The 10,223-nt window shown below is 38.6% G+C and overlaps 1 protein-coding gene across 4 annotated transcripts in view; it reads right to left on the bottom strand.

Moving 5' to 3' along the window:
* Positions 1-2,347: 2,347 nt before the first annotated feature.
* The window catches only part of HECW2 (HECT, C2 and WW domain containing E3 ubiquitin protein ligase 2), a 250,554-nt gene continuing 242,678 nt past the window's right edge, over positions 2,348-10,223 (bottom strand). For all 4 annotated transcript variants that reach the window (XM_075002118.1, XM_075002120.1, XM_075002119.1 and 1 more), the window contains one exon: positions 2,348-8,944. In XM_075002118.1, the coding sequence (XP_074858219.1) occupies positions 8,833-8,944 (112 nt within the window). In that variant the 3' untranslated portion in view covers positions 2,348-8,832. The remainder of the gene's footprint in view (positions 8,945-10,223) is intronic.

Genomic DNA, 10,223 nt, shown 5'->3' with positions numbered 1-10,223 from the left:
TGCTGCGTCAGTGCTGCTTCCCCAGGGCTCCTGGGTTGGGGGGAAGGGTGGGTCGCTGCTGCTTCCCTGGGGCTGATGGGGGACGTGCGGGCAGCTGCTGCCTCCCCAGGGCTCCGGGGGGTGGGGGGCACCGGCGACTATCGCTTCCTTTGGGGAGCGGGAGGGCTAGCGGCTGCCACCTCCCCTGAGCTTGGGGCAGAGGCATCGGCGGCTGCTGCCTCCTTCCTGGCTCCCTGGGGCTGGGAGGAGCTGCCCCTTCCACCACATCTCCCTGTCCCATATTTGGGACAGGGAGATATGGTTGCCCTAATTGTGAGGAGAAATGGAATACAAAGAAACAGTATTTTTCTATGATTAGATACATATTTGCAATACCATTCTGATTCCAAAACCCATTTGTGATGCTGATAATAAACAGCAGTCTCCTAAATGTTGAAGGTTAAATGCAAAATAACATCCTGCTCTGTAGAACCATGACAGTGAAATAAATTACATCTTTTCTGTATGAAGGTCTTACCAGCTTGTTGAAGAGGCAATAGAGAACTTTTTTTTTCCTAGCTTGCTTTTTTCCAGTGTTTTTTTTTTAGATCATAATGGCCAAATCCCCAAATCCTTACGTAGCAAATGTGGATCAGGGTCCATGCAACAACCCTGGAGAAAAATTTCACAGGGGGCCCAAGTTAGCAGAAAGCCTCCATGGAGTTTTATTTTATTTTTTTAGCTGCAATCAAACCTTTCCCCATCCCACCCCCAAACACATAACAAATAAAATCCATCACATGGAGTTTCCCTAATAAATACCAATTAAAAACCATGTTAGAACTTCAGGATTCAGACCATCTTATCTAAAACGTAAGTTATTATCTGGAACAATAGCTTAAGTAGATTCCTATCCGATACTATTTCACCTGTAAACATATTCAGTAATGATCATAACAGGCATTACTTGTAAACCAAAATAAAAACCTGCCCTTTATACAAGGCTTCATTTTCCTGATAACAGTTCAATTAAAAAAAGATATGTAAGCTAGACCTTTGAACCTCCAGGTCAGCCTATGTAGATGTTCAATAGTTGTTGACTAAAATAAGTCATACGGTGCAGGTAATAGTCATTAACGTAGTTACAGATTTATGGAAGCTTTTCCTTTGTGTTTATTTAGTGAGGGTTTTCATGCAAATGCCTGACTTCAGAATGCAGGGTTTTGTTTTATTATTAATAATTGTGTGTGCACTGCACTGCATATTCCCCAGCATGATTCACAAATTCAGTGTTGTCTCTTCCTCTGCACTTTGGTCCTGCCTTTCAGTTTTGTCCTCATTCAGTAGCATTACTCCACAGCTGCTCTTGCGTTGTTCAGCTCCCACTGCATTTCTTTATGTTATGCCCACTGTGTGTTATTACCATATATTATGGTAACAGCTGCTCAACAGCTACAATTACATTCCTGAGGTGGCATGACTCAAGAGGCATCAGTAGTTCTCTTTTATTTAATTTTTCAAACAATATCCGAGTTCAGTTCCCAGTAGGGAACCAAGACGTCAACAGCCAACAGTGCAAACAAATCCAGTGTCTCAGACAAAATTTTCATATTGTACCACCCAGATCTATGCAGTTGGAGAACATGGTACAGTCCTAATAGACCCACCAACTTATTCAAAGTATAATTTTCCATGATGTACAGGTGCTTAACTGCTGACTCAGTAAAGTGTACCAACACCTGCTTATACAACCAAATAAGAAATGGAAACGTGAGAGGAGTGCTAGAATCTCAGGTTGTCTTTCTAAGAGCCATTCTTAAGCACTGTATGGGCAACATACTACATCTATGGAATGAAATGTTTTGGCAGTAATTATATATATATTACACTTTCCTCAGAAAACTCAATCAATATTAACCTATGCCCTGGTGAGGTTTTCACTGATCTCCTAGCCAAAAGTAGTTGCACTTGGTCGCGAGGGTTGGGGGTGAGAAAATAAATTAAGCATGCATGTGCACACATGCATACATATCCACACACTCTCCAAAGGTCTCAGGAGAAAACCTGAGACAAAATTTTAAAAACATATTTAGCTCCTAAATTAATACAGCTCGACTTGTAGCTTTTAGACACACATGTTTAATTCCTAAGGAAAAAGTGCAGCAAGCGCATCTTCACTATCCTGACTCTGACATTGCAGTATCCTTGACAGCTGGTTGATCTTCCTTGTTGATTGTAGGTTGGGTGTGGCACAAGCAAATCACACGTTACTAAAATGAAAAGAAGAGGGTTGCTGGGAGGCTGCCCGAAATAAGGAAGTGAATGAAAGCACAAAGAGTTCCATTTTGACTAGTCCCCATTTTAAGCATCTTGTAAGTGCCATAAATTTGAAATTCCTTATGGGAAACTCTGGTAAATTAGTAGCATAATAGAGCTCTTCGGTCTTATTTATAGGGAGGTAAGGACTCCCTAGGTATGGATGAAATTTCCTCTCTATACAAAGAGAGGAACCACCATATACTGAACAGTGAGTCAGAACTTCCATTAGAAACTCCTTTATTAAAAAAGTTTTAGGGGATAATTGAAAGCAACAAAGCTCAGATACATTTTGCACTCATCATTACATCAAACAATTTGTTAGTATATTTTCAGTGGTTATTCCTGATGTGCTCTAATTACACTTGGTATTTAAAGAAAGTTAAAATTGCCAATGTATTAATTCAATATGGAGCTAACTGATGGTGAGAGTAACTTTTTGCAGATAATTTCAGAAGGTGTTTTTATATTTTAAATATGTACAGATATATTACATGATCGTTGTAACAAATTCAAAGGAAACTTTGCAATGTGAAGCCATCTTTAAACTGCAGCCAGACCTTGCAATCAAGGGGATGCTTCCTGCTGAAGAGTCATATGATGCCACTGATTTTTAACTACATCTTCCCAATGATATTAAATCATGAGTTAAGTTTAACACAGGACTTTTCAAACTTAATTGCACTGTGTCCTCTTCTGACAACAAAAATAACTACATGAGCCCAGGAGATGCGGGCCAAAGCCTGAGCCCACTTGAGCTCCACCACCCCAGGAAGGGATGGGAAGGCAAAGCCAAAGCCTGAAGCCTGCCATCCCAGGTGGGGAAACCAAAGCCAAAGTCCATGGGTAGCCTTAGCCCCACTGTCTAGGGCTGAAGTTGAAGCCTGACCCCACTGGTTGAGCTTTAGCCCTGAGTACTGGGGCTTGAGTTTCAGCCTAGCTCTGGTGACCCCATTATAACAGGCTCATGATCCACAATTTGAAAATTGCTAGTTTAGAACATCCATGGTACAGTAACACCTTGACAAAGTCCTGTTAGGCTGGCACACCAGCAAAGTCAGGAGGTTGAGACCCCATATCAGATTTCTTTAAAATAAAATTATGTTAAAAATTAGAAATATTTTCTTAAAATTATAAAATACTTACTAAGCTACTACATGAGAACAGAAAATGCAATTGACCAGAAACGGAACACAAACAATACCAAATGGAACATTATTTGCATTGGACATTTTGAAAAATATGCAACCCCCCATAAAAAATTGCAAAAAGGGCATTTTCTTTTATATGCATAGTTTTAACAATCTAAAGTGCTATTAGTAAAAGAAAAGGATATTTTAAAAATATCTCTCTAAAAACTAAGCATCCATTTAGTTATGTATTTTAAATCCCTACGTAATCTGTATTTATTTTCCTGAGAGACAAGTCTAATTTCTTCTCTTGGATTGGTTAGTGGTGCAGTCTTAGAGAATATCCAACAATGGCTGGTCACTTGGGAAAATCTTAAATATCAGGTATGGGGAATCATTCTGAAATTTTGTTTGGGATGAAAAGGTTCTAGGGGAGAGAACAGACAACGCAGCATTGGGTGGTGGAGTAGGATTTAATTAAAATCTGGTTTTCCCTTTTAAGATTCATGTTCAGAGAGATGTCTGTTATCTCTTCAAGCCAGATACTACTCAATCGTAGGAGCAGATTTTAGTTTTTTCCCAAATTAGTGGCAAGAATAGATAAATATGAGCAAGAGTTCTACAAATTACTGTGATTCAATAAAAATTTAAATCTTTAAACTTGATTCAATCTGCTTTGTATTACATTATGGAAAAATCAAATTATAAATACTAGTCAAATACAGATAATATAGATTTCCCATTTGTATGAATTCTGTCAATCCAGAATGCTGTATCTGCAAACATCTCAGTGCCTATCTGCAAATAACACTGTAGAGATTCATTAATACTACAGAAACTTCATAGGCTTCTGCAATTAAACACTGCAGGGATTACCTTAGCAACCACACGATACGAGTCCTAAGTCTTAAAACTAAAGACTTTTTGGACTTCCAGAAGCACTGAAAAAACATAGAAAACCACACAACTTTTAAAATTTCTATAATCTAAAAATAAACAAACCACGAATTCAATGTTCTCTGCAAGTTTCCACCACGCCAAATACTTTCTTTTAGATGCTCTGCCAGGAGGCTGGTGCCTGGATTTTCAACTTCCTTTGAAGATTATATATTATGCACAGTAAAATCTAAGAATTACGAACCACGGCACTGCAAACTGAGCAGTCAGCCACACACCTCATTTGGAACCAAAAGTACGCAATCAGGCAGCAAAAAGGCAAAAAACAAATTTATCACTACTGTGTTAAACTGTTCAAAAATAGCATTTTTGTCCTGCATAGTAAAGTTTCGAAGCTGCAGTGTTGATATTCAGTTGTAAACTTTTGAAAGAACAACAATCAGAACATTTTGTGCCAGGGTATGAACATTTCAAAGTTATGAACAACATCCATTTCTGAGGTGCTCGTAACTCTGAGGTTCTACTGTATAATTAGTATGTACTGCAGAACCTGGGACGAACAGCTTTACTATGAAGCATATATGCTGCACAGCTGGCTCTGACTACAGAGAAGACTTCATATCTCTGAATGCTATTAATAGCTTTCTATATAGTGTGTCCTTGGTCCACAACATATAAAATGAAAATATTAAATATGAAAAAATATTTTTATTGTGATAGAACACTTGCAGTGTAACAAAGATTACCTGTGTAAAAGAAATCTCTGCCTTCATTTTGCAGATCATAGATTAAGTTACACAAAAATTTACTCTGGGCTGAGTGTCTTTTAATAAACCAATATACGCAGCAGAAAGCTGTTTCATCATTTGAGCAGTTGAGAAAACTACTATAATAAAATAAAAGGTTCTGACATATATACCTTGAACAAGAGTACATGTGACATAATAGGCATCTGTGCCTCTGCTGGTTGGGATGTGTTCATTAATTAAATGCTATTCTGAAGCGTTTGGCAAACAGAATTAAGTTCCTCAGAGCCGCGCAAATCACATCCCATCTTCCCAGTGGGAGAAGTTGTGCTCCATGGCACCCAAGGTTGGGATCTACCCAGGGGAAGAGAAGGGACACCTTTCCCTGGTGGTTCTGCCATTGGAAGGAGCCTACCTGCACCACTTGCTTTCTGTGTAGTGCTGGCTGGTTCAGAGACCCCTGTCCGCACAGGGGATGGGGTTGTAGGTACCTTAAATCTGTAGTGAGTAATTCTTCAAGTGGGCTTTCTGCAACATAGGAGTAGTGGGGATTATGTTGGCACAAGTCAGTATCATGGGATCATTATTTCATTCTGCTCTGCTAGACAATTGCTTCCCCCCTAGGAGGAAAGCTTTTTATCAGCCAAGTAAGATCCTCTAAGATGAAATACTGTTTTCAGCCAGGGAATTTCAAAGTTTCTCCCCATTCACAACCTCCACATCAGCCACAGTTTCTTGTTACGAGTTCAACCTTCCACAATCCTTGCAGTGGTACCCTGCAATCTTCTGCAGAAACCCACGGCTGGCTTTGGTTTGGTAGAGTTTTGAATGGGCCCTTGTACTGGTAGGTGAGTGTGGTTAGGGTAATTGGTGCGTGGGGCTGTTGATGCTAATATGCTCCTTACTTGCCCTTCTCTTTTCCAGGGAAGTGTTTCTTAAAATATAGCAAGAAACTGGCTGACAGCTGTGATCAGATGGAGCTGCACCATCAAGGCAAGCCAGCTTTCCATGATCTTCAGCTAGCACTTCCGTACACTCTACGGTGGTGCAATCAAGACAGAAGGAGGCAGCAGAACCTCTCCCTTCCCCTTAGCTTGCTCCTCCTGGGTCATAGTAATCACTGGGTATTGTCTCTTTTGCTGAGACCTCCCACACTTGGCAGTCCTGCTGGAGCTCTGCAGAGACCTGGATGCTCACCAATTGGTGAAAAGGGTGGAATACGGAACAAAAGTAAATAGTGCATCTTATTTTTTAAAATAAAAGACACAAGTGTATTTATTACTTTTGGTTTGTACAAAAGCATAACTTGAATGCAGCTTGATATAAACTTCTCTGTCAAATATTTAACCCCTTTAATTTCAGTGAGTTTCTGGATTTCTGTTTATAGATCTGTTCTCCAGAGAGGAGCTCTTTTTAGGGAAAAGATAATTTTCTGAGAGACAAATTCTGTGGTTCTTAGCTAATCAAAAGTTTAATTTGGCTCTAAGTGAGGTACTTAATGAAAGTGTTCACATGAAACATGAGCTTCGTCTGAAATGACCTGCTGACAAGTAAACTAATCAACTGTGTATCAGTTCTTTGATACAACACATGCATGAAAAAACCCTGGACCATTAACATATCATCTTAGCAAACACTAATAAAACTGGATGTAAAAATAGAATAATACAGTTTGATTTTTCCTTGCCACTTAGCACAAGCCAGGAGCAGGTTAAGAAAATTTGTGCGATTCCCAGATATCATTGTTAAGGAGGAACTCATTATTTGAAAAGTCAAACGTTATATTAAAGGTTATCTGAATACGGGTATTATTTCCTATGTCATTCAGGGAGTGTGTGTGGGGAGGAGGTGAATCTGGGGCAAATCCTTCCCCAGCACCTGCTCCTACCAGCACCTACTTTCTCACTGGGAGGGTAAAAAAGTAGTCTTTTCCGTCACTATCTTTATTGCCATTCTAATATTCACCTGAGTGGATGGGTGCTCACATTGTTATGAATACAGAAAATAAGCATGTCACCTACTCAATAAGAGTCCCCAGACTGGGAATCCTGAGGTTACTTCCAAACTTAGTTCTCCAACAAAGCAGGTTCTGAACTGCTTGAGTGCCACAAAGACCTGTATTTCTATTTTTGCTATCCAACATCCAGCTGCAGTTTTCTGGAATTCTGTGTCAATGTATATACTACTTCTTCATTGCTATACAAATGCACAGGTGCAAAATTAATTTAGAATTAAATATCGTTATGAGGAATGGGTGCAACTGACCACTGTGAACTTTGGCAAAGTTAAGCATAAACTCTTGGATTCATGCAGTTTTTGATACACCATTACTCAATGAAAATGTCAGCCTGGAAAGACACTGCAAAGAGGTTACAGCTTGGAGGTGTTCACTGATAAGGGAAAGTGTAATAATTACTATTAGAGGTGCATCTTCTTAAGTGTCACCCATGTTTTTCCCAATAAGCTAGGTGTGTTTTACAGTGCTGTACAAATAAAAAGTCACTGGGAAAATGAAAAACATCTGTATTACACTCAATCCCTTAAAGGTTATTTGATGGGTGAAAAATGAACAAAATGCATTTTAAATAAATGCATATTACAGTATCATGTGTAGTGATTTTTAAAAAATTATTACTTACGTGCACAGTCTTGATATCTATAGACATGGCACTGTGAAGAAAGCTTGACTCTTAAGAAGCAATTTTCTAGACATGTAAGAGTGATGCAGTTTGCTGTCAGTCTGATCATAATGTCCCTTCAACTTTGGTACATGTAGTGCAAAATATTTTTGGGAATTTCTTACTCATATAAAAATAAAAGGCATTTTTTTCCCTGGACAGTGCTTACAGAAGAAAACACTACCATAATATCTATTTAGGCATGAAAAGTGAAATAAACAGAAATAGGATTTAGTTTGCTAGTTTCTTATTTACACTCTGAGGAACTTAACATAAGGAACTTATAAAAATAAACAGAAATCACGGTGTAAGATTTTTTCCTGATATGCTGTGATGAATTGATAATTATTTTTAAAACAGTTTCCATGCAGTATAAAGCATAAAATCAGTCATTGTTAAGTTGTCCTTCTAATAGCCCATAATTTGCCATACAAATGCCACTTGCGTATACATTTTCAAAAACCACCTTATTGCAAGCCATTGTTGTACCATCCCTTGTGGCTGATTTTCCTTCAAATTCACTTCTGCCCCAGGGAATGGAAATCTATGAGGCACTCATTTTCTTAGGTATAGCAAGTAATGGATATTCTGTTATAGTGTATGGCATAAAGTAACGTACCATTAGGAAATTTTTTTTCAAGAATTCAATAGTTTGATTTTAGCTAATTTGGGATGGGTTGAACAATTTCACATTTTGACTTGCACTTTACATTCAAGGACTTCGGTGAAATCCAATTCCAAGATATTTGTCCAAGATTTTGCAGTAGCCACCTGGCTGATCATGCATGGTCACATCTTTTGCTTCGGCCATAACAAACATGGCAGTCAAGAAAAACTGTTCATTGCAAGACTGTTGGTTTCCCCTGCATACCGAAAACACGCTCCAATATTACCGTAGAGTAGTCCATCACCGTCACAATGCTTGTCACTGCTTCTGAAGCTACTTTTACATCATTCATAGCCATCTCATTATTTGATTTCCATTGTAAAACCATTTTCCTCTAAGAAATCCAATACAAACATTCATTCATTCTTGAGAGGACAGACCCACAAATGACCAATGAGCTGGGCACTATGGTTTGTGTATCACTCAAGTCCAAAGGTACTTGTCTCTTCAACTGCTGTCAACATTTTCTCATAGAGCATGGAGAACGATGGGTAAGGGGGAAGGTCAAGACGATTGAAACAAGTGTGAGCCCTGCAAAAACGTGGCAAATAAGCTAAAGTTATTTAGAATTTCAAATGAAAATAACTAGTAATTCATATGCATTAGAATGTACTTTGAAAATACCATGTTCTGTGAAATGATACTGTGTTACTGAGCAGTTACTTTAAAGTTAAAAAAGAATTGCAAAAAGTACTTTTAAAATTCTGAACCTTAATGTGGATCGTAAGTAGCAGCCTAAATTTTACCTGTAAAATGTGCACAACCAAAATATGCATTTTCAAGGCACAACTGAGGCATTCTGTTTTGACTTCTAGGTTTGAAATACGTACTTTTAAATTATCATTTTCTATTAATAATTATTGATATTTGAATATTAAGCCTGTAATCATGGGCAGGTTGTTTATGAAGGATGAATGCACATACATTAGCTAGAATCGGTGAAATACTAGAAAATAAACTGCAGAGAATAGTCCTACACTGACAGGAGATAGACTAGCTGGCAAATTTAGATCTTTTCCACCAATAATTTCTATGCACCAAACCTCAGCCAGTGTAAATCAGTGTAGCTCCCTTGAAGTCAGTGGAGATATGCTGATTTACACCAGATCTGATTTTAGCTATTACCGAGAAATATATGTATTTGTTAAATGAATGGCTGTACAGAATTCTCAAACATACTTCGGCTTTCTTGACAAGACAGGAATACATTTCCACCCTCAATTTCTATAGTCTGCCTATCCCAGTGTATACACACACTGTGAAAAGGTCCTAGAGACCCCATCCTCTGACTAGAATTGTCTAAGCTTGATATGAGGATTTACTGCAGAGTGGTGTAATTCCATCTTATTCCCACTGAAATAAATGGCACAGCTCCAAGTGACTAATGAACTCAGAATTCTTGGGAGATGGGGTCTAAGGTGAAAGTTCCAAGGACTTTTTATTTCTTCTTCCTCTTTGAAAGTTGTCTAGACCTTTAGACCTTTGCTTTGAAAGATAAAAGTCCATTTGTATTTGGTATAGACCTTAAAGGGGCAGGGCTTTCTTTTCATTTACTTTCACGAGCACACTACACAGTTTAAAATTCTTCCCATAGGCAAGCAGAAACATTTCCTTAAGTGACCTGCCTGTCACCGGCTTGAACAGCAAATATTTAAAAAAACACGCAACGTAATAAATTTAAGTGTGTAACATCAGGCGCTCTCCTCTAACCAAAGATAGACTCTCTATTCAACATGTCCCATTTGGCAGTAGTCAGAATGGCCAAACTGGGTTTACACTGAGCTGCCTCAAAACGAGAAGGTACCCAGTA

This window comes from Carettochelys insculpta, chromosome 8 (genome assembly GCF_033958435.1).
Source record: "Carettochelys insculpta isolate YL-2023 chromosome 8, ASM3395843v1, whole genome shotgun sequence".
In the NCBI taxonomy this organism is placed as follows: domain Eukaryota; kingdom Metazoa; phylum Chordata; order Testudines; family Carettochelyidae; genus Carettochelys; species Carettochelys insculpta.
This window is presented reverse-complemented; position numbering and strand designations above follow the sequence as displayed.